Raw genomic sequence first — 25,792 nt, 5'->3', positions numbered from 1 at the left:
CACAGAGGTAGTTCCTCCTCGGCGTCTCTGTTTCTAAACAAATTATCTCCCTGATACAGAGAGCCTTGTATATTGAAACATCAAAACCAGCAATGAAACAACCTCGAACCCCCACAAGTAATATATCACTGTAAAGGTCTAATCTGAGCACCCATTCTGACAAAAAAGCACTCAGATTCATAAAGAATTGGGGAAACACCACCAGGTTAAAGTTCTTACAGGCTGTTCATTGAATCCCAGCTGAAATAAGTTCCATAAGTTCAGTGCCCATGGCAGTTCATTTTACTTGAGCTCTTGTGCAGTGACAAAAGGGAGCTTCTCCTGGCTTTTAGGGAGCGATTGTTCCTCAATGTTTGTTGTACCTTCCCTTCAATTAGCGCTCTTATGGACAGAGTGAAAGTAGGGGAAAACAAGGATGATACTTCTAATGGCAGAGCGGGAGTTCCAGACAATTACAGCTATGGCCTGCTTAAGTACGAATAGCTTATTCCGGCTTCCTGGAACCACTGAGAGGTAGAGTAGGCAAGAGCGCTTTCAGGGTAGGTCCAGAAGAGAAGGTAGGGAAAACCAGAGTGAGTGATAGTCTTTAGGGAAACATTTTGGCATACAAGGTAGGTACTGTAACACCATTCCTTTTCAAAAATCCCTTAACACTCAACTGCCTTCGTTACCATGACATCACTATACAACCTTGTTTCCTGTCCTATAGCTGTGTTATCTAAAAAACAAAAACCCAAACCAATGCCTTCTGTGGTGGAACTCCTGTATTCTGATGGAGTACCTCCACACAGTGCGGTTCCTAGCCGCTTGCCAGGACCTTGTATCCCTTGAGCCCCATTTACCGACGTTTGACTGGGGTCATTTCCTTCCAGCCAGGTATTGTCCCCTCTGTCTATTCATCTGCAGCTCCCCTTTCAGGCAGGTATACACCTCTGCCTGCAATGTGATAGCTCCTGTCTTTATAAAGAACCTTGTGGCTTTCAGGCCTAGCTCTCTTTTTGCCCCTTGGTTGGAGGGTTTGTGTAGCCAGCCAATAGGTCTGAAGACTCAGTTGCTGGGATCCCTAAAAATCCACACAGAATACACAATTCCAAAAGGAACTAACATGCAAAGCTTTATTTTTTTTACTGTGGACAAGCCCACATAATCATTACATAAAGCTTAAAAATATACATAAAATCAAATCATGTGGAGAAACATACAGGCACGCATAATAACACATTAATATATTAATAAAAGAGCGTGGAAAACAATAACGATCATGAAATTTCTCTCCTGCCTGCAGAAAGCATAGTATGCAAATCTACCTGAATATGTAAATTAACAAGCCTTGCTATTCAGTGCATTTAGCTGTTGCCATCAAGAGCTGACGCTGTACAGTCTCCACATTCAAATCCACCTAGTTGGTAGCAAGCGTCAGCAGGACAAGAGAGCATGCAAAACAACAATGCACACCCTGCACCTATAATGGGCACTGGATGACTTGGATATAGGTGTACTCCAGGGACCTATATAAAGTGTTCATCTTAAACTCCTGGTGATAGTGACTACTGTCACACCTTCATTGTAATCTCTCTTAGCAATCTACTTTTTCCATACATGAAATACAGCATACCCTTATCCCTTGTATCATATTATCCCACTCCCTGAGTGAAGCTCCAATACCCCGGCTGGGTATCTCAGCTGGAATATCTCTGAAGCTGAATGAAAGCACTAAATTGTGTTTGTAGCACTTATTCTCCCATACATTAGACAACACTTGATGTTGGGGCAATGATAAACTTTATTTGGGATAATGCAACCCTTTACAGACTGTTAGCGGTCCATTAACAGTATAGGTAGTCCCTCCCTGGTGTCTGTCTATGGGAGACAATTTAACTATCCGTATTCAAGTAACTATCTCCTGGACACAGAGCAGAACAAAATACAATAACCCCACAAACATTAGAGAAACAACCCCAACCTCCTACGCATGATACATCCTTGGAAAGGTCTTAGCTAAGTGCCCATTTTGGTAATAGTGCTCAGATCCATAGGAAATTGACAAAACGCCATTGCGGTAGAATTGACCTTTCGTCTGAGTTTGTGGACGAAATTAGTTTCAGCGTGAGTTGTTGGTCAACTTACGGGAGCTCCTGTGGAGTGAAATGGGGACACTCTCCCTGACTCTCAGGGAATGTATCTTCCCTCCAAGCCGGAGTTTCAGATGAACACGGCCAGGTCCTGCTGAAGACGAGGCGGCTTTCTCCGGCTCACCCTGAACCATAAACCAGCACTGTGGAGAGAGAGAGCACTTAGTGGTGGTACATATTAGGTTGGAGGATTAGGTTGAAAGAGCCAGGGGTAGTGACCTAGTCTATTGGATGCAGGAAATAGTACAAATAAGGCAGGGTCTGCCACACTCCCCTTAAAGTGTAAGCTGATTTGAGAAGGGCCCTAAGCAAAAATTACTTGTTTGTTGTCTAGCAATTGTAGAGTGATACAGAATTTGTTGGATCTTAAAAATAATACTAACAATCTAAACTTGGGTATTAAGACGTAGAGGGAAACTATAGTGCCAGGAAAACAAACTTATTTTCCTGGCACTATAGCTTCACCCTCCCTCGCGTCCGCCCCGGTGGTGCAGAAGAGGTTATAAACCCTTTATGTCCCTTACATGGTGTGGCAAACCTAGCCACTTCGGACTGCTATGTTACATATATATATGGTGTTATCCCTTTAAAATTGTTTGCCCATGTTTGCATTTGTAATTCATTGATCTGTAATTGTATTCCCTATGTGCAATGTAGGCAGGTAAAAGTGCAGAGTTAAAAGCATTCGTGTGTTTCTAACCGCCAGCAGTCAGCTGGGATATCCACGAACAGTGAATCGCAACACTGTTTGTGGAACCAGCAAAGTACCGAATGAGAGACCACCCCAGCAGGTCATGTCTCCCCCATTAAGTACTTTGCAACATTGTAGCCAGGTCCAATTAATGTATGTTGCGGGTGGCCGCCGTTCGCGTACTGGCGTAACACGTGGCGGCGGCCATCTTTATTCTCGGAGACCCAGCGGGGTTTTGCCGTCGATTTGGAATATTGCCTTCATTTTCAGTGCTTTCCATGGATTACTTTCTGTACCAGCGGAGATATTGGGATTTGGGTCCAGCGCTGATGATCCTCAGCGCTTTATCGGATCTCTTTGCTCCTCCCCTGCCAATGTCAGCCGGTGGGGGAGACCTAATGCGCATGCATGGCAAGGGCCGCATTCACATTAACATTTCCCCAATGCTTTCCTATGGGGTTTTGGGTGACGCTGGACATCCCAATGCATAGCGTGAGGACGTCCAGCATCAGTTAGGTGACCAAAAGTCCCTCTAGTGGCCCTCCCCAGCCACTAGAGATGGAGTTAACCCTGAAAGATAATTATTACGGTTTCTTAAACAGCTGATATAATTAATGTACAATGATTTTACCTATATAAACTGTCTTTGTAAATTGAACCTTTGATGAAACCCCAAGGCAAACTGCGTAAAGTGTGGTTTTATACTATACCTAATTAATTTACATACTTGTGTTGCTTTTTATATTCTAATAAAGTTAATCCTTTTAAATGTAATTAATTTTGGATTTTTAACTCTGTCACCTACTGGCATTCTGGTCCTACAAATCCTGGGTGAGGATCATACCACTTTTGTTTCAAATAATTACTGATACCCTGTGCTGCTACAATTGTCACAGATTAGACTTTACGGATACAGTTGCAATATACTACCAGCAAATCCTATAGCTCTACAAATTGGCTGTTGAACAAAATGCACACACAGAATCTAGGTGATATGCAGTATTTTCTCACTATTATCTCCATTATTTGTAACAATGTTTGGGATTAATTTCATATTGGGGTCCAGGTTCTTGCTTTTATATACTTTTTTTTTTTCTTGATCATCCGTTTTCAATTAGTTTTTTTTTTTTATATTATACTATAAGTGTTTTTTGTTTGGTTCTTAACTTTTTTTTTGTCAATCTGATTTTTATTAAGGCATATAGTATGGGGTACAAAAGAGAAGACGGAGGAAACGTTTAAGCGAGTTACATTATAGGGTTGGTACAACAATACACAAAGTTAAAGTACATTTCCAGATTTTCAATGCCTAATTTTTTTTTTTTTTTTTATGTAACGTAGTTAAGCTCCAATTTGAAAATACAAGCTAAGGATCGTAGGATCCGGATTAGTATCTCGCTAGGTCATGCTAGTCAGGCGACAGGTTACACATAAATAAAAAAAAAACAAAAACATTAGTTACTTATGCTAGGTACATGCTAACTTCAATATGCAAGCAGGTCTGGCTAGTTCAGCGTTAGTGGTACTGGTCAGGTAAGTTAAGCTATGAACAAGTTACGACATTTTTAAAACATGTGAGCACAGGTGTGTTGCCAAATTTCGTCAAATTGTCTACATGACTGACTAAATAACACCTCCAGGTAGTTAACAGGGTAAAACTACTATTATGATATGGGGTATCGATTATAAATCACAGGCTGGTTCGATATTAGTAGAGTTTACTTGAGGTTTGTCTCAGATCAGTCCGTGTACCAGGCAACAGGAGAGGCGCCGATGAAGTCAGAGTTCTTCAGCCAATACCTCTTACGGGCCATCGAGGACAGTTCATTTTATGGTCGGGTGAGGCCAAAGCTATCGGGTCTACCGATGGTGCTGCTGAGTGCTGGTCCCATACGTCCCAGGAGTGTAGTCTGTGAGGCTGGTCAGTACCTTGAGGGTCACCTCTGAGCTGGGTCGGTGTTGTTTGCTCTGCTGGGTGGGAGGTTGGACGCGTGGATCGCCGGGTCCGGCTTTGGGGCTGGAGGTCGCGGGCGTCGCTGAGTGTGGGCCCCGTTTCTGTTTCGCGCCTTGCTGAGCGGTGTGCCTTCCTTCTGGAGGCTGTTCGCGGGTTACAAGGTGGGTTAACCGACAGATGGCGCCGGGTGGCTGGGCGAATCCACGCCTTCACCTCCTTCAACGCTAGGTTGTAGTTTTGCCTCTGGGTTTTGAACTTTGCCCGGAGGTAGGTGCTGAGCCGGGTCACGAACTCCAGTGCATGCTTAGGTGGCTGAATGGGTAGTCACTTAGCAGTAGTTTGTTCTCGTGCCGCCATCTTTGCCGAGCTCGATTTGTCCTGCATTGTTTCACGCTTAGGGCCCTCGCCATGCGGTTTCGTGAGGGGTAGCAAGTTGCCGGGTCTGGAGCATCCAGAACCCTGGCTTGAGTGGGCAATTAAGGGTCGATGGGCAGTGTGTGTCAGCGTGGTAGGGACCGGGATTACCCCCGCCGGTCCATAGGGGGGGGAACGGGGACTCAGTTTCTGCCATGCTGTGTTTGGGAGCGGTGGGAGAGCGGCCGTCTCCCCCGCCGCCGCCGCCATGCTTGTAGGCCGCAACATTAATAGGCACTGACCCTCCGCCAAAGTCCACGTTTGTGGTGTCATTCAGCAGATCTCGGATTCCCCAGTCGGGTGGGTTCCGGCTTGAGCCAGCTCACGGTCTCCGTTAGTCGAAAATCGGCAATAAGTCGGATCAGCTACGGGAGCAGCATCAACATGCGTCTGCTCCCTTCTGCGGCCAGGCCCCGCCCCCCAGTTCTTAACTTTTTAGTGATATTTTACAAACTCCCTGCCAAACAACACCTTCTTCAGCTTTTGTGTGTTATTTTCTGGAAGCATAACAGAATCAAAGATATTCTTACAATTTGGTTAATTTTGCTTAAAATCCAATATTCACTTTGAATTCATGACAATACACACTTTAATGAATAACCCAGATACTATTGTTTTCGTATTTTTTTTTTTTTTAAATAAGTTTTTAATAACATTTTTTAATTAAAGTTTGTTTTGGTTCTTTTATTACTACATATTTTTTTTAGGATTCAATTGTTAAGTAATAGTAAAATATCACATATTAGTTGTTAATTAATGGTAAAATAATTAAAGTTTAGGTCATGTTATCAAACTGCATTTTTCATAACCTGCTCCTTTCTTGCTGGGAAAGGAAAATAACATTTCGCCTGCAGTGTACTAGTTTGATTCTTCTTTGCATAGGTAGTACAAAAAATTAGGGAACCAGGCAGGCAAGTGACAGGTGCAGATAAAGGCACATTCCCTTATTATGTGATGAACATTGCACAGGCAACATATACTCTAAATTGGGTAAAGCTATGGATATTAAATGTAAAGGACTTGGAAATTATTACAGATAAAACAGCAATGTGCAGTGTTGGGCAGTAGCTGCAAAGGCCAGTAAGTACTGTCATGTTTAAAAAAGGGTGTTGGACAATTCACACTATTTATAATATAACAGCAAGGTTTAACACCTCCATAAAAAGTTTGACATTTGTGAGACGTACAGTCAACAGGTGTAGGTGTACTCCAGGACTCTTACTGGACCCGCAAAGTAGTTGGTGATTATTCACATCAACAAAGACTTGATGAAGGGTGAAAATAGTGAACACTTTGAGTGAAACATGTGTTTATATACACAGAGCCCCAGCATGAGGTATCTAGCAAAAGCGTAGGTAAGCATGCCCAGGCACCTCTGTGTCTGAGAGAGGATTGCAACACACATCGCTAATTCAATCAACTCCCAGGCGCTTAATACACTTGTCTCCCAAACTTTAAACAGCCTCCAAAAACACAGGTAACAGTGGTAAGCCCCACACATCTGAAAAAAGAAATGCCACGTGGTTAAAGTTTTGACCTGGAAATAGTGCTCCCCTCTGGCCTTGGTCGGCATGCCGAAGGTGCCGGGTAGGTCTTAGCTAGAGCACTCTCGCTGGGGGTGCCTGAAAAAGGTTCAGGGAAGTCATTTTATGTAAATATAGGTCTTTTAAGTAAAAATAATACTGGTTCTTCACAACTGGTACTTCATTATGCAGGTGGAGATTATCCAGACAGAACTCTGCATCTTTTGCAGTACAATAATAAGTAGTTCATCACCTAAAACCAACACATAATATATTGTATTGACAACAGAGCGATCTAAAGCTAAATCTGTTTGCCACTTTGAATTCCAGACAAATTATTATTTTTAATTATTGCAGCACAATTGGATAAGCAGTGTGTCAGGTGCAATTATGCAAGATGGGGATTCAATGTTCTCCACTTATAATTGAATATATATGTTGTGTTAGCTGTATTGTCAGAAAAATAAAGTATGTATGTCTGTGGGGATGCTAGCCATAAGGATGTTTGTAGTGTTAACCTCAACCATTCCAGACACCTTATGTAATGTGCCACAGGATTGCTTTACTTTTGGTTGTACAGGGTAAGTGGTAATATACATTTTACATTATCTACCAATTCAATAAGTTATCTTAATATATAGATACAATTACCCTTAAATTATCATTGGAGTTCAATTATGCAAGCTGAGAAACTTGCAACATTTTGAAACGCTGGGACTGGACATCTGCTAAATGCCTCTCCCCCCCTCCCCCCTCTTTAATATTTCCAAATGTATGTAATTTTATAGCATGACAGGAGGCTTCATATTTGCTTAAGTCTCTCTTTACTAGAACTCCACAGCAGCACATTAACATAGAGATAAAAACAGCAGAGACAAAAAAAATCAGGAATCTATAAAAGGCTTCTCCCAACTAACTATTTCCTCTTTCTTTGCTGCTCCGCAGTCAGTACAGGTCAGAGTACCACTGCCTCCTGTTATATATGGGTGGTTGTGGATATTTTACTGTATTTATATGTTTATTACTGTATTGATTTATTTATTTAGAGGGTATTTTTGCATCTACCTTCTTAGTGCTCTAGTGATTGGTTTATTTAGCTAATCTGTATTTTCTACACATACCTGCTTAGTGCTGTAGTGATTGCTTGATTGATTTACTCTGTTTTTCTGCATCTACATTATTATGGCTGCAGGGATTTATTTGTTTGTCCTCCGACCGTTTTCCGTTGCCGACCGCCGGGACCCGGAGTAAGACCCCACGTGTTGGATCCCGCCCGCCGGCTCCGTCCGCCGGCTCCGTCCGCCGAGCGAGATCCTCTGCTTCCACCCACCACCGACCCACGCTTCCGCTTGCGGTATAACTGCTCCCGCGGCGTGGGTAGGGGGGTGATTACCTTCCCATGCAGTGCAGCGGCCCTGAGCATCCACTTCCCCGCAACTGCGTGGTCGGGTGGGGGCGGGGCCGGCCAGTTACCAGACTTACCGCATTAGTGCTGTAGCTTTGACTTGGACTCAGCTATGACTTGGGCGCATTGCACCCTCGGGCTGTCCTGGCTTTGTGCCCCATGTGGCTGGCAGGTTAGGCTACTGGGAACCATAGTGGATGATCTAGATCACAGGCATGCTATATAGAGCTGTGCACAACCAGGGGCGTATTAGCCGCGAGGCAAACAAGGCATTTGCCTTGGGCGGCATTTTCCAGGGCATTTTCCTTGCGGCTAACAGACATGCTGGGCTGGTTGCTGGGCGGCCGGCGAGGGAGCTCTCTGCTCAGCTCCCTCGCGCGCCGCCCGCAGAGTGAGGCTGGGAGGCGGAGCCGGAATATGACGTCATATTCCGGCTCCCAGTCTCACTATGCGGGTGGCACGCGAGGGAGCTGAGCAGAGAGCTCAGGGGAAGAGCTCCCTCGCCGGCCGCCCAGCCTGCCCGCCAGTGCCGCCCTACAGCCACTGGACCACCAGGTAATGGGAGAACCCCCCCACCCCCAGCATTCCCAAAGGTAAGGAGGCTGGGGGGGGAGTAAATAAAAAAAAAAATGTGTTAATGTGAGTGTGTGTGTGTCTCTGACTGTGTGTGTCTGTTAGTGTGTGTGTGTCTGTTAGTGTGTGTGTGTGTGTCTGTTAGTGTGTGTCTGTGACTGTGTGTGTGTGTGTGTGTGTGTGTCTGTTAGTGTGTGTGTCTGACTGTGTGTCTGACTGTGTGTCTGACTGTGTGTCTGACTGTGTGTCTGACTGTGTGTCTGACTGTGTGTCTGACTGTGTGTCTGACTGTGTGTCTGACTGTGTGTCTGACTGTGTGTCTGACTGTGTGTCTGACTGTGTGTCTGACTGTGTGTCTGACTGTGTGTCTGACTGTGTGTCTGACTGTGTGTCCGACAGTGTGTGTCTGTTAGTGTGTGTGTCTCACTGTGTGTGTCTGTTAGTGTGTGTGTCTCACTGTGTGTGTCTGTTAGTGTGTGTGTCTCACTGTGTGTGTCTGTTAGTGTGTGTGTGTGTCCAACTGTGTGTGTTTGTTAGTGTGTGTGTCTCACTGTGTGTGTCTGTTAGTGTGTGTGTGTCTCACTGTGTGTGTCTGTTAGTGTGTGTGTGTCTGACTGTGTGTGTTTGTTAGTGTGTGTGTGTCCGACTGTGTGTGTTTGTTAGTGTGTGTGTGTCCGACTGTGTGTGTTTGTTAGTGTGTGTGTGTCCGACTGTGTGTGTTTGTTAGTGTGTGTGTGTCCGACTGTGTGTGTTTGTTAGTGTGTGTGTCTCACTGTGTGTGTTTGTTAGTGTGTGTCCCCGACTGTGTGTGTCTGACTGTGTTTGTCTGTTAGCTAGTGTATGCGTATCTGTCAGTGAATGTGTGTGTATTTAGAAGGCGGGGCAGGGGGGAAGGGTTAGGTGGGGTGGCGCGGGGGGGGGGGGGTGTCTGAGTTTTGTCCTGCCTAGGGCAGCACAAAACCAAGATACACCACTGTGCACAACCCCTGAAGGGTTACAGGCACAACTGGCAGTGTTACCACTTATACTCACCCCCCCCCTTTTTGTTTGTTCAGATGATTGCTTGCAGCGCTCTGTTTTATCATATTGACCAATGGAGCACCTCTTGTGAGGTAACTCAGTTGGTGAGTTCCCTGACTACAGGTGTACTCAATATGCAAGTTCACTATTTACGGAGTGTCAGGCATTATTTAACTGAAGTGCGTTATCTACAGTTACACAATGGAATGCTAGGTACAGTCACACAGAAGAATGCTATGTACAGTTACACAGTGGAAGGCTATGTACAGTTACACAGTAATATACTATGTACAGTTACACAGTAGAATGCAACGTACAGTTACACAGAATAATGCTATGTACAGTTACAAAGTAGAAGGCTATGTACAGTTACACAGTAATATACTATGTACAGTTACACAGAAGAATGCTATATACAGTTACACAGAAGAGTGTTATGTACACATACACAGAAGAATGTACTTGGCCGGCTTTGTCCGTGCCTTACTGATTGGCCTGCTTTGCCTGTGCCCCATTGATTGGCCTGCTTCGTCTGTGCCCCATTAATCTGGCCTGTGCTGTCTGTGCCAGAATGTCTGCATGCCAAGCCTACTGCCACATACTCACGCTTGTGCATTGCATGCGCTGCCCAACTTGCCTCGGTCACTATATGGGGTGCTGCCCCTAACTCCCTGCCGGTGACACTTGTCCTCTATACTCCTTGAGGTTGCTTTGCCGGGGACCGCTGCATAGGAGAACCCTTAACAGCACAGACAATGACTACTATGGCAGTGACCGCCTCCGTGGAATTAGGCTTCAGCCAGGGTCCTCCCTTAAGCTTATCAGGAGCGTAACGCTAGAGGGCCCACCTTTAAAACGGCAGGCGACTTGAATGAGTCTCCTAGAGGAGAGCAGGCAAGAGCACATTAGCGCTACTGGAAGGGTGAATGCCCTGAACCAGGCTCGGAAAGATAAGACTCCGAGGAGCGGCTAACCCCTCTGCAATCGGCCAGACGGACCTGCCTATATGGTGCGGGGGAGGAGATGACCACTGGACGTGGCAGTGACCACCTTCTTAAAAAGGCAGACGACTTGAAGGAGTCAGACTCTCCAAGTGGAGAGCGGGCAAGGGCGCATAAGCACTATGGGTAGGGTGAAGGCCCGGAACCAGACGCCCAGAAAGATTAGACTCTGGAGAAGTGTCTAGCCCTGATGCGATCGGTCTTGACGGCCAGACGACACTGCCTATGTGGCGCAGGGGTGAAGGTCCCCGTAACCCCCCCACCATGGCCGCACTAGCGGAATGGCGGGCGGACCGGTTCCCCTCGGAGGGAGAGGACGATGGGGGTGTGGATTATGATGATGATCCCTAGTGGCACCATGAGATGTAGAACAAAGTCCACTACAGGGGCCCCGACGTCCGTGGAAGAAGAGATCGTCTCGTGGATCGCCTTAAACAAACCCATCGGTGCTTGAGAAGCCCGCAGGATAATTCGAGCGGTATTCCCAGCCGGGCTCCCGAACAAAGTAGCCGCAAACCCAGACTTAGACCCCGATGGGGCACTGCGGTTTTGCTGGTTAAGCACATGTCTAGTATTCAGGAGATCCTGAGTGCGGCCCACTGCAGTGCCTATACTATTAAGTCCTTACTGGCAAGCCGATTGTTCTCCGCTACACGAGTGAGTTGTGCTAGCGGAACATACGAGGAAGTATAAGATGTGTCCTTTTTTTACATGGAAATACTTGACGGCTTATCTCAGCTCCAACCCGTAACTTTTTCTAGGGGATTGGACCCTTGACCCGGAATTTCACATTTGCCTCCACTTTCGGATGCCATCCCAGACGGGGCCCCGAGTCTGGGGTGGCAGACGACCCTATCCTAAACGCAATTTGGACCGCTGGAGGTGCTTGGGATAAAGGGATCTGAGCCCCTCGGAGTCCCGGCACGAGTCTACGATTGAACGTACATTCATTAGTTACTTTGAACTAGACGTGGCCCTCAAGAAACTTCTAGAAACTGTAAGGTGGCCTCTATTTTCTTCCTGGTGAGATAGGTATCTTGTGCATCAGTTATTTGGGCGACAATACAACCTGGTTGGGAGGACATTCAGGAATACCAGAACTACCTGAAGAGATCTTTCTCGTTTTCCACGCGTTGGGACCTGGACGCGACTCTTCATCGATATAGGACATCTTGCTGTGCAGTCTACCTGGACGGGCTTCCTGGACCCTCTGCAAGGCACCTCCAAGACCGAAAGGTCAGACGCTCCCTGCGTTTTCCGTTGTTCGAGTCCCTGGATTTCGTTTTCAACCAGGAAAATATCGACCTCCTCTACATCTCAAGGAGTGGAGTCCTGGAGGGCGGATTGGACGCTCTCCTCTACGCTCTTCTCTGCCAGAGTTCTCGTACGTATGGAATAGTTTTCTCTGGGAGGACCCGACGTCAAGACTTTAGTCCACGGAGGAGGACCCATCAGGCCCCGACCAGTTCGGCTGGATGACGGACCCGTTTGCTCAGCGATGGACGCCTCCCTCCAGGAGTGTTCGACACGAAGACGCGGACGAGTCTCCTCCATTAGGTCTCAGGACCTTTCTACAGGTGCCTCGGTCTGCTGGTACTTTGGAATTATGATCTCCGCTTCGGCAGAGACTAACCTAGTTCCTGGATTCCCTGGACCCTTGCTCATTGGATCTCAGGGATTGTGAGAATTTGGTCTGCATGGCGACCCTGATGTAGTTGGGTCTGGTACGGATCTCCTAACTTTGCTACCGCTTTTACAGGGTTCGGGTTTTGTTCGCTCACTTTATTACCTGGGACTGCCATATTAATTAGATTAGGTAGCGCGTACGACTGTTGTCGGCGGGCCTCGCTCTGTTTAGAATTCCCTTTACGATTCCTGAGGACGGGTATTCATCTCCCCAGGGGGTACAAGCATTTTTGTCATGCTCTTATGGTGGGTTCTGTCGGGTTTTGCCCATTTACTGATTCTGGATTCATTTCCGTAATTATATTTCTTTCAGATGGGTTCGGCGGTTCGGACCTTAGTCGGACCCGAGGGTCATATACTTACTTTGGTAGCGCTCCCAACTTTAGGCGGTGTTCGACGTCACCGTTTGTTTAAATGGTTCTTCGCTTTTTCTCGCCCTTTATGTACCGCTTGGTTCTGGTTGGCATTGGCGGGGCGTATAGGTTTTTTTCGGTTCACTTCAGTCCGTAACACTGCGACTTCAGGTACCGACTTGGCGGGTGATTTTTCTCCAAGACATCGTACGCTTTCCTGCCGGTCACGAGGAGCTATCTTCGCAGAGTTTAGGTTGGTACGGCGGATCGTGTTTCTTTGGTCTTTGCTGTCCGAGCGTTAAAACAGCAAATATGAAGCCTCCTGTCATGCTATAAAATTGTAGATTATACTAGCTTTAGTGTAACTATAATCTTAATTTTATTAATGACAGGAGGCAAATATTTCCCTCCCAGTTTCTCCCTCCCCTTGTTGTTTGTTGGTTAACTAATATCCCTAAGGGACAACATATGGAGGATTTTTAAAAACTGCACAGAGAAAGAAGATTTTAAAGAGCAGGTCCAGGTTTTAAATAAAAAATTTTCAGATAGAAATTATCCTAAAGAACTTTTACATAACACACAGAGAGAAATAGAGAGCCTTCAAAGAAAAGACCTTTTAACAAATGTGAGCAAAAGGAAGAAGGATAACAAGAATTGTTCAGAATTTGCATTTTTAACAAAATTTAATAACAAAGCTAATTTAATAGAGAAGACAATTCGGAAAAACTGGCCTATTTTACTACAAGACAATTTTTTAAAAAGGATTTTACCGAAGAGACCTAAAGTAATATATAAGAAATCTAACAATTTGAGGAATATTTTAGCCCCTAGTATTTTACCTAAGAAAGAGAGTTTTAAGGAGAGAGTTAACTTTTTATCAGGGAAACCTAATGGTTTTTTCAGATGTGGAAGATGTACCACTTGCAAATTCCAAAAAAATAAGGTCACAGAATTTTGTAGTACGGTGACAAAAGAGACTTTTAAAATCAAGCACTTTATTAATTGTCAAAGCAAGAATGTGGTTTATATGTTGCAATGTAAATGCGGGGTTCAATATGTGGGACGCACTATTAGAAAATTGCACGTAAGACTATTGGAACATTTTAATGGAATTAAGAACAAGAACGTGAAGCATAGTGTACCTAGACATTGTAACACTTGTAGAGAGTTTGATTTTAAGGATTTTATTTGCATTGGTATTGACATAATTACACCACATTGGAGGGGTGGAAATACTGAGAAAACGTTAGCCATGAGGGAGACAGAATGGATATACAAAATGAAATCCTCTGTCCCCTCAGGACTCAATACGGATTTAGATATACTGGCCTTCATTGATTAATTTTGTACTAACCCCTCTGTTTTATCTCCATTTTTATTTCTCATTTTTATCTCTCATTTTTTATCACTCCATTTTATTAATTATTTATTATTATTAATTATTATTTTTCTCATTGTGTCTCTCAGTATATCCCTTATTATTAAGTAACTCTCAGTGTATTTTTTGATCTTATCTGGATGTTCCTTTTTTATCTGTGTTTTTTAATGTTTTTTAATGTTTCTAACATATGTTTAGATGAGACTAAATAAGACAAATCATTGATGTACGTCATATAGTACTAATATGTTTGAAGGCTCTGGTTTTCTATAGCCTAATATTATGGCTTCCTTTTATTACTATTTTATTATCTATTATCTATGACCAAACTATATATTACGATCCTCAATGTTTACGTATCTACGAATTTACATATATATTTGTTATTGTGACACCGCACTATTTTTCCTATGAAAGATATACCTCCACGATTGGTTTTTACACCTTTAAATCCTCTGATATAGCTAGATTACTATTATGTATAGATAGCCATGATATATGTAATTTATGTATTATTGGTATCAGGAATATAAATGGACTATTTTTCTAATTTGCTATTTCCTTTTTTTATTATTATCCATTTTTTATGGTTTACTTTTTATTATTAACCATTTATGTTTTAATTATTATACCTTTTTTCTAAGTCTATCTTTACCCATTTTTTTATAAACCCTGTTTTTATGCATTTCTATACCCCATCAGTCCTATTTATATTCATTTGTCCTTTTTTGTGGCTGATAGTGATTTATGTTAGGGGTTAGCTGGTGGCCAGGCAGGTTTGTACACACATTCCACAAGAAATAGGAGCGTTTTTGCTGTAAAACGATCATAATGTGGATGTGTACAATATCAATAAAGTTTCTCTGCGTTCCAGCGTGGTTGCGCATGCGCCGATCGGTCATGTGTGCGTCATGACGTATGTCGAAGCGCGTGACGTGACGTGCGCATGCGCAATCACGATTCCGGAAGGACAGACCGGCGAACTGGCAGATTTAAAAGGGAAAGAAGATGGGAAGAAAGAAGATGCTCCTGACGAAGTCATTCAGACGAAACGCGTTGAGCAACAGCTGGGACCCTGTACTTTGGTAGTAGCAGTCTCTTTTTTGTACTTTGGTTATTATTGGTTGTGCTGCATTTGTATTTTATTTAGTGCTGTTTTTAATCTCCACTAGTGATTGGGCTTTTTTGCCTCTCCACTTATGTTGATTTTGCACTTTAGCATTTGCACCTTTTCACACATTATATGCACCATTGTACTTTATTGCATCGAGCTGCTATACTTAAGGAACCTATAGCCCATTGTGGCTTTTTTTATCTTTTATCCATTGCACATCTTGTGTGCTGATATTGTTCAATACTTTCAATAAATTTGTATTTTATCTACTCTACTTTTTACTCTTTCTTAACCCTATTTATGAGATCACCCATATAGTGACTGTGGCGCCCTGTACCTTCTACGGTTTGTTTGCATGTTTTGTTTAAGGTTGGAGTGACCTGTATACAGAGGCTTGCCTGCACTTGGGTCTCACTACCATTCACCCGCCCTTGTCTATTATTGTTTGTTGGTTTGACTGACTTGTTGTTTATTCACCTGGTCTCCTGGGCTATGTTGGTTATCTGGGGAAGTTGGGGTTTATCTGGGATATGGTACCAACAGTATTTTATGATGGGGATTCAGGTTTTTTCACTATCTAGGATATTATACTGTCAGTATTTACGATGGGGATTCATGTTTTCTCAGTACATTTCATTCGCTAATCAGTGTTTTCGACTCTGTTTATCTTGTTTCAGTTTAATGGTTAGGCTACAGTTCTTAGATCTGACTACTCTACAGGATAAAGGTCAAGGCTTCACCCACTGGTTCCACGGTTTCAATTTCGGATGGCATTCATCGTTATGTTATGTTTGTTTCTCCTGTTATTGTATTTGTGGTGTATTGTTTTATATACTTTATTTGTCGCAGTGTGAAAGAGGAAATAGTTAGTTGGGAGAAGCCTTTTATAGATTCCTGATTTTTTTTGTCTCTGCTGTTTTTATCTCTATGTTAATGTGCTGCTGTGGAGTTCTAGTAAAGAGAGACTTAAGCAAATATTCGCCTCCTGTCATTAATAAATAAGATTATAGTTACACTAAAGCTAGTATAATCTACAATTTGCAAGCCAGGCAGTTGACGTAGAATGTACATACAATTATTTTTAAACTAAAAATTGGTTTCTGTGTCCAGTGCTTGATTAAGCTGGAAATTGGAGAATTGCATATTTTATCCTTTAATAGTGTAAAGAGGGGGAGTAAACTATCTAAACAATGTTTGCTGTTTAGTTATTTTTACCTAAGTGTATGATTGTAATGACTTTCTGTTGTCATCAGTCTTGATGAAATTAATTAAATCCTAAAATAATTACCTTACCTACTAAATTATCTTATTGTGTTTTATGTACAGTTTACAATTTGCTATGGACCTGGCTGGTGAATTAAAAAAAAATGTCCCTGATTTATGGAAAGACATCGCAAATAAAATCAAATTGCCATATGATTCCAAAATGAATTATCACCCAGAATATGATGGATACACAATTGGTAAATCTAAATGCTGAATTAATTTTGTAGATGAATGTGTTTTTCTATAGCATCCTCTAAGATGGTAAACATAACATGACAGAAGCTACCAAGCATCCCTAGGTGTAATCAGTTAATGAAAACTGTAATTATTCTATATTTGTGATATATGATGCGTTCAATGTATGTGGGTGTGATTTAAGGGAAGTTATGTTTTCATAACTGGTTCACTTTAAATTTGGGACTAAGGAAAGTATTTAGGTTCTGGGAGGGGCTAAATTTAGGGTTGGGGAAAAGGGATATGCATCACTCAGTGCTATCCCTGCTATTCCCTTACACTTCCTGTCTATTCTCACATACAGACATGGGAGGAGCTGGGACAGCACTCCGTTTTACACCCTCTATGGCTGTTTATGCAACTCTATCAAAGATAGACACAGGCTAATGGTACTTGTTTAACTCCCCAAGTTCACTCAAGCTCCAAAAGGATACATTATAAATGTTATAAACAGGGATCTGCCCAAGAGACCGTGTGTAGTGCCAGTAGCTCCCTGGTGCTGTTTTAGTTTGACTCTTACCTTGGTCCTGCTGCTAGCAGGAAAAGCCTTTTGATGATGGAAGCATTCATTCATTTGCTGAGATTGTCATCTCAGTGGTGAGTTTCAAATTCAATGAGTAGCTGTAGTGAGCAAACTGGCATCAGGCTTATACAGCTCTAAGAGGAACAGGTTAAAAAAATGCATATTAATAGTTGTGCCAATGTAATACGTTAACTAAAAGCTAATTGCACAAGTCTTGTTATAGGTGTCTTAAACCCTTGCATAGTTGGTCTTTTTGTAACATATACGCAGCCATTCTACAAAAGCGTTTGGAGGACCCAGAATAGCTTGGAAATCTCAGCCGTTTGTTTATTTTATTATTTTTTCTTTCTTTTGCAGACGCATACCTCCTCTAAGTATGACTATTTTGGAGGTATGGTGCATTTTTGGTATCCAACTACTGTACGGTTTGGTTTGTATGAGTGAATTAAAGTCTCTGCAAAAACCGCAGTTCTAGAAACAGAACATCCTATGTATGTATATTGTATTAAAAGAGAGAGAGAGACAACTCCAGCTTAAAAGTGGGAATTAACTAATATTCAATGTACAATCGCACAATCTAGTTTGGGATTCTTTCCATTACCATATATGTTAAGGGTTGTCTTCTTTTTCATAGGTGAGAAGGTGAAACAGGCAGATGTTGTCTTGCTAGGTTATCCCATGATGTTTCAAATGACCACTGAGCAACGCAAAAATGACCTTGAAATATATGAATCCGTAACTGATGTTGATGGTCCTGCAATGACTTGGGTAATGATACTTGATTGATGTTTCTTGGATTACTATAATCTGACTAAAGAGTTTACTTAAATACTTTTATGTAACACAACTAGTTTTTAAAATTAAATTTTAGCAATCACTAATGTCCTACACAAATATAAACAGGCCTCAGTAGTACATTGTGAGCACTTAAATCTCCTGTAGTAATATAATGTATAAAAGAGGTAAATGCATAAAAGGAACAATATAGTGCCAGGAATACAAACATTTATTCCTGACACTATGGCCCTGAAGTGGCTGTTTAGGTGTCCAGCCCCTCTTTTGAACTCTTTACTCCCACGCTGTGTCGGTCATGCTGTGGCTGACTTCTATGGTTAATATGACGGGGCTCCAATACTACGCCTGAGTACCTCTGCCCAGTCGTCTTCCTAGCCACATTCAGAGCACCCTGGACTGATTCAGCCCCAGTCGCTGAAGTTGGACTGGGCTCTCTCAGGAGCTCTTCCACCCAACCAGACTGTAGTTCTCTCCTTCCAGACAGGTATCGTTCCCTCTGGCTTTTTCTCTTCAGCTCCTTTCCCAGGCAGGGATGTATAGTATTACATGTGTTTTTAGGAGTTTTCTTGTACTATGGGAGATAATTGTGTTATCATGTCTGTGTGTATATGAGGAGAAAATAATTAGTTTATTATTCAATAGCTATTGTGCAATGGGTCTTGGTGTTAGGCAGGTAATTCAATTATGGAAAATTAACCTAATTATGTCTTGAACACCAAGACTCCAGGGAGTGACTTGTATTTTTCGTTTGATGACCCCATGTTGTGATTTCTCCTATATAAACCTGTGTTGTGTTTAATAAAATCAGCTCTACTTCACCCTTTACGAAATCTCGACTAGTGTTTGGGTGAGACTGCTATACAATTATAGCACTGTGTACTGATCCAGGGTGTAAAAGTTCCATGAAGACTCCAGTCAAGCTGGGGCAGAAGCATTCCAGGTTTTCTAATGTGGCTGCTAGGAAGAAAGCTTGGCGGAGGTACCCAGTCGGGGTACAAGGGGCTTCGTCACAAGAAAACTAACATACTAAGCTATAGTTTTACTCAGGACTAGCCCATATTTGCATAAAATTAAACTTGCTATGACAACTCAACAAATAGCCAAATCATATCGGAAACTATACAGGAACTTATAACATATTTATAAAGGGCTGTGGAAGACCATAACTAACATGAAATATCTCCCCTGCCTGTAGATTTCTCAATATGCAAGTTAAAAAGTCTTGCTATTAAGGTAGTGCATATAGGGGTTTCAAAACCCGTATAACAGATGGCACTGTACAGGCTCCACAGCCAAATCCACCCAGTTGGTTCATAGCAGCAGCAGGAAGGAGACCACACAAAACATTTAACCATAAACAACCACATTACATACACTCTGCACCCACAATGGCACAGGGTGACTTAAACATAGGAGCCATCCAGGGACCTAATTGAATTGTCCATCTTAAGCTCCTGATGATGGTGACTACCGTCACAACTGCAAACGCAATGTGAAGCAAAATACAGCATCTTTATGGGGAACATTCAGTGTCTCCATGCTCTGCATGGACTAGGAAGCATCTTGAGTGGCCATCTGACTGATGGCAGCAATGTAAACACTGCCTGATCTCTGAAAAGGTAGCGTTTACATTGAAAAGCCTGCAGGGACAGGCTGTAAACACCAGAACCACTGTATTAAGCTGTCATGGTTCTGCTAACTATAACGTCCCTTTAATGTTTATTAAACCAGTCTTCTAGAATCACGAACAGCCCAGATTTTATGGCTAGCTGTTTAAATACAGTGTGATCTTAAAGGCACCCAGACCATTTCATTTTAATGAAGTGGTTTTAGTGCAGCGCCCCTGTCATTTGCAAAACCTCAATGTAAAACATTTAGGTTTTGTTCAATCAGTAAGGTTTTATTTACAGGTTTAACATGCCTCCAGTGACTGTCTTCCTAACAGCCACTAGAGCTGATTTTAATCTGCTATAATCGATTTAGACTCGGTTATTTAATTGGCTGCTTCTCAGCTGTGAGGATTAGTGATCTCAACCGAAGAGGCCGGGTGTCAGGATCGGGTCAGGGATCCAACACGCAAAGTACAAACAGGTACAGGGTACGTATACCGGACCTTAGAATGGCCGGACTAACGTACAGAGAGTATAGAGAATGGTCAGAGACAAGCCGAGGTCGAGGGAACGAGAGGACAGGTAAGCGAGTAACAAGCCGGGTCAAGGATAACAGAGGTAAACAGAGTAAGTCAAACAAGCCGGGTCGTAACCAAAAGGATAACTGAAAACACCAGAGCACTGTGTGACTAGACAGGCTAGAACCACGACAGGGCAATGAGCAACAGGGCAAAGTATGTTTAAATACCCTGGCTAGAGAGGATAGACACGCTCCGACGAGTCCTGATTGGTCTCCAACGGATTAAGTGACAGGTCGTTCCGGATTGGCGTCATGACGTCGGTCTCCGGGCACCATGCTACATAAGGAAGTAACTCCCTCGCGGCCGGCGTCTATGTGAACGGGTCGACCGCGAGGAACAGGAGAAACATGGCGTCCGGACGGATAAACGTCTAAGTCTCTACCTCTCTCGGAGGTAGAGACCTCAGGTACCCTGACAGTACCCCCCCTCTCAGATACGCCCACCGGGCGGAAGGAACCGGGACGAGATGGGAAGCGGGAGTGATACGCCCTGCGGAGACGAGGAGCATGAACATCCTCTTGAGGTACCCAACTCCTCTCTTCAGAACCATAACCCTTCCAATCGACCAGATATTGAACCTTCCCCCGTGAGATTCGAGAATCAATAATAGAGTTAACCTCATACTCCTCCTGACCCTCCACCTGAACGGAGCGAGGAGGGGCTGTTGTGGTGGAAAATCTGTTGCATACAAGTGGTTTCAGTAATGAAACATGAAACGAGTTAGGGATGCGTAAGGTAGCAGGAAGAGCTAGACGGTACGCAACTGGATTGATTCGAGTCAGTACCCTGTAAGGACCAATATAACGGGGAGCGAACTTCATGGAGGGCACTTTTAAACGGATGTTCCTTGTGCTCAGCCATACCCTATCACCTGGAACAAAGACCGGAGCCGCCCTTCTACGTTTATCAGCGTGTTTCTTAACCAGCATCGAGTTGTGCATAAGGATTTGTCGAGTTTGGTCCCACAACTTCCTCAAATTGGCCACATGAACATCAACCGACGGCACCCCCTGGGAAGGAGAAGCCGAAGGAAGAATAGACGGATGAAAGCCATAATTCATGAAGAAGGGGCTTGAATGAGTAGAATCGCAGACGAGATTGTTGTGTGCAAACTCCGACCCAAGGAATCAAACCGACCCAATCGTCCTGGTGTTCGGAAACAAAACATCGTAAATATTGTTCAATTTTCTGGTTGGTACGTTCAGCAGCTCCGTTAGGCTGAGGATGATAGGCAGAAGAAAAGTTCAACTTGATACCTAGTTGTGAACAGAAGGCCCTCCAAAATCGGGAAATAAATTGAGAGCCTCTGTCAGATACAATCTGGGAGGGTATCCCATGTAGACGAAAAATCTTCCTAGCGAATATCTCTGCCAATTCGGGAGAAGACGGTAGTTTAGGCAGAGGAATGAAGTGAGCCATCTTAGTGAATCTGTCAACCACGGTGAGAATAACAGTCTGTTTTTTAGAGATAGGTAGATTGACAATAAAGTCCATGGCCAAACAGGACCATGGTTTTTCTGGAACCTCTAAGGGATGCAGGAATCCACAAGGGAGAGTATGGGGTTGTTTGGTTTTAGTACAAACCTCACAAGCAGCGATGAAATCTTTAGTATCTTTACGTAAAGCAGGCCACCAGAAGTCTTTGGAGATCAAAGCAAATGTTTTGCGAATACCAGGATGTCCCGCCATCTTGCTGTTATGGAGACACTGCAACAGTTCCAGTTGAAGAGCAGGAGGAACGAAATGTCGACCCGCAGGAGTCTGTTTAGGTGCTAAATGTTGCAGCTTAATGATCTTGGCCAGTAACGGGGAGTGAATCCTGAGATTCGTATTAGCAACAATATTGCATTTCGGAACTATAGAAGAAAGAACTGGTTCCGGTATAGTAGAAGGTTCATATTGGCGAGATAAAGCATCGGCTTTAGAGTTCTAAGAACCAGGTCTGTAAGTCCGCACATAATTAAAGTGAGTCAGGAATAAGGACCAACGCGCTTGCCTAGAAGACAGACGCTTGGCCTCCCCAATATAGGACAAGTTTTTGTGGTCCGTCAAAATAGTAATAGGGTGTAAGGTCCCCTCCAATAAATGTCTCCACTCCTTTAAGGCTTTAATGACCGCTAACAGTTCCCTGTCTCCGATGTCATATCTGCTCTCAGACCCAGACAGTTTCCTGGAAAAAAAAACACACGGGTGTAGTGGTTTATCCACCCCTAACCTTTGTGACAGAACCGCACCTACTCCTGTCTCAGAGGCATCGACCTCGAGTAGAAACGGCAAAGTCGTATCAGGATGGACTAAAATTGGAGCAGAGGCAAAAAGTTCTTTGAGATTCTTGAAAGCAACGAGAGCTTCAGTAGACCACGTCTTAGTATCCGCCCCCTGTTTGGTCATATTGGTAATGGGCGCAATAATAGACGAGTAACCCTTAATGAAGCGCCTATAATAATTGGAGAACCCAATAAACCTCTGAATAGCCTTGAGTCCCTTAGGCAATGGCCAATCTAGAATAGACTGGAGTTTGTCAGGATCCATCTTAAAGCCTTCCCCAGAAATCACGTATCCCAGAAAGTCTATCTGGGTCTGGTCAAAACTGCATTTCTCCAATTTACAGTATAAACCGTGTTGCAGAAGTTTGTGTAACACCTTTCTGACTTGTCTATGGTGAGTCTCAATCTCTCTAGAGTGTATGAGTATGTCATCCAGGTAGACAATAACACAATCATGTTGGAATTCCCTAAGAACTTCGTTAATCAAATCTTGAAAAACTGCAGGTGCGTTGCAAAGACCAAAGGGCATGACCGTGTACTCATAATGACCATAGCGGGTATTAAACGCTGTCTTCCACTCGTGGCCTTGCTGGATTCTCACCAAGTTATATGCCCCTCTGAGATCCAACTTGGTGAAAATTTTAGAATCCTTTAACCGGTCAAAGAGCTCGGTAATCAGGGGAATAGGATAGGCATTTCTGATGGTTATTTTATTCAAACCTCGGTAATCGATGCAAGGTCTGAGTGAACCATCCTTCTTTTTAACAAAAAAAAATCCAGCCCCGGCTGGAGAGGAAGATCTCCTAATGAATCCCTTGTCTAAATTCTCCTGAATATACTCCTCTAAAACAGCATTCTCTTTAGTGGATAGAGGGTATACATGACCCCTGGGCGGCATGGTACCAGGTAATAGATTAATTTTACAATCATGTCCTGTGTGGGGGTAGCGTATCAGCGTTCTTTTTGTCGAACACTGCTTTTAAATCCAGGTATAGAGGGGGTATCTGTATCCCCTTAGACTGGGTAGAACTGTCTGGTGTGTTAATTACAGCCAATGGGGATACCCTGCGTAAACACCTCTCCTGACAACCCTGACCCCATGAGAGTATTTCCCCTAACTCCCAATCGATAATAGGATTATGTCTCCTTAACCATGGGTACCCCAGAACTATGGGAACAGAGGGAGACGAAATGAGCATAAGTGATAAGTTCTCCTCTTGTAAGATACCAACAGTCAAGTTAATAGGTATAGTCTCACGCGAGATAACAGGCTCGAGTAGCGGTCTACCATCTATGGCCTCAACGGCCAAAGGTATCTTTCTTAACTGGGATGGGATAGTGTGTTTGGTAGCAAAGGCTTGGTCGATAAAATTCTCAGCAGCACCGGAATCTATCAAGGCCATGGTCTTTAGCACTCCCTTCTCCCACGTTAAAGAAACTGGTAACAGCAGCCTGTGATTTTTATAATCATGAGTAGAGGACAAAGTAGAAACACCCAAGGCCTGTCCTCTAGAGAAACTTAGGTGCAGGCGTTTCCCGAGCGAATAGGACAATTCAGGCGCAAGTGACCTCTGACTCCACAATACATACATAATCCCTCCCTTCTCCTGTACTGTCTCTCCTCCTCTGAAAGGCGAGTATTGCCTATCTGCATAGGTTCAGGAAACAGTGAGGTATTGGAATCAGGACTTTGAAATGCGGGTGCTAACTTAAAGGTAGGTCTAAGATTCCTCTCTCGAGTGTTCTGTCTCTCTCTTAAACGCTCATCAATGCGAGAAATGAACGAAATTAAGTCCTCTAAATTCTCAGGCAGCTCCCTAGTAGCAACTTCGTCAAGGATAACATCTGATAACCCGTTCAAAAATACATCTATATAAGCCTGCTCATTCCACTTGACTTCTGCCGCCAGAGACCTGAACTCTAGTGCATAATCCACAAGTGTTCGGTTCTCCTGTCTCAGGCGCAACAGTAATCTGGCTGCATTGACCTTCCTACCAGGCGGGTCAAAAGTTCTTCTAAAGGCAGCTACAAAGGCATTATAATTATATACCAACGGGTTATCGTTCTCCCATAATGGGTTGGCCCATCTCAGAGCTTTCTCAATGAGTAGGGTGATAATAAATCCAACCTTTGCCCTATCGGTAGGATAGGAGCGAGGTTGTAATTCAAAATGAATACTGATCTGGTTTAAAAAAACCACGACACTTCTCCGGTGAACCACCATAACGTACTGGTGGGGTAATACGGGAAGAGGCACCTACAGTGGCTACCTCTAGGCCTGAATTTACAGAGGAAATTGGAGTAGTACGCGTCTCCTCTGGTGGGTTATTAGCACGAGATAATAACGCCTGTAGTGCTAAGGCCATTTGGTCCATTCTGTGTTCCATGGCTTCAAACCTGGAATCAGAGGGACAAACCTGACTGTTTGTACCTGCAGGATCCATTGGCCCTGTCGTAATGTCAGGATCGGGTCAGGGATCCAACACGCAAAGTACAAACAGGTACAGGGTACGTATACCGGACCTTAGAATGGCCGGACTAACGTACAGAGAGTATAGAGAATGGTCAGAGACAAGCCGAGGTCGAGGGAACGAGAGGACAGGTAAGCGAGTAACAAGCCGGGTCAAGGATAACAGAGGTAAACAGAGTAAGTCAAACAAGCCGGGTCGTAACCAAAAGGATAACTGAAAACACCAGAGCACTGTGTGACTAGACAGGCTAGAACCACGACAGGGCAATGAGCAACAGGGCAAAGTATGTTTAAATACCCTGGCTAGAGAGGATAGACACGCTCCGACGAGTCCTGATTGGTCTCCAACGGATTGAGTGACAGGTCGTTCCGGATTGGCGTCATGACGTCGGTCTCCGGGCACCATGCTACATAAGGAAGTAACTCCCTCGCGGCCGGCGTCTATGTGAACGGGTCGACCGCGAGGAACAGGAGAAACATGGCGTCCGGACGGATAAACGTCTAAGTCTCTACCTCTCTCGGAGGTAGAGACCTCAGGTACCCTGACACCGGGTGGCCGTGGTGAGACCAAATGTTACCACAGTCTACATGGTGGGTAAATCTTAGCTTTCAAACACTCAACTGGGAGGAGCAGACAACTAAATAAGCAGATGAACACTATAGCGTTTTGAATGCATGTTTGTATTCCTACCGCTTTAGTGTTCCTTTAAACATGTGTAGAACTTAAGCACATTTGAACTACAGGTACTGCAGTAGCTTTGAAAGCTACATTGATTTGATCTTTGTACGAGTTCATAATGTC

General features: G+C 43.7%; 1 protein-coding gene and 1 pseudogene across 3 annotated transcripts in view; both read left to right on the top strand.

Moving 5' to 3' along the window:
- Window positions 1–25,792, top strand: part of PGGHG (protein-glucosylgalactosylhydroxylysine glucosidase) — a 70,186-nt gene that overhangs the window by 23,189 nt on the left and 21,205 nt on the right. For all 3 annotated transcript variants that reach the window (XM_063438774.1, XM_063438775.1, XM_063438773.1), the window contains 2 exons: window positions 16,571–16,707; window positions 17,902–18,035. In XM_063438774.1, the coding sequence (XP_063294844.1) occupies window positions 16,571–16,707; window positions 17,902–18,035 (271 nt within the window). The remainder of the gene's footprint in view (window positions 1–16,570; window positions 16,708–17,901; window positions 18,036–25,792) is intronic.
- On the top strand, window positions 8,776–12,192 carry LOC134579028 (uncharacterized; annotated as a pseudogene).

The sequence above is a fragment of the Pelobates fuscus genome, chromosome 12, assembly GCF_036172605.1.
Source record: "Pelobates fuscus isolate aPelFus1 chromosome 12, aPelFus1.pri, whole genome shotgun sequence".
Classification (NCBI taxonomy): Eukaryota; Metazoa; Chordata; class Amphibia; order Anura; family Pelobatidae; genus Pelobates; species Pelobates fuscus.
Note: the sequence above shows the minus strand (reverse complement) of the source record. Positions and strands in the feature narration are given on the sequence as shown.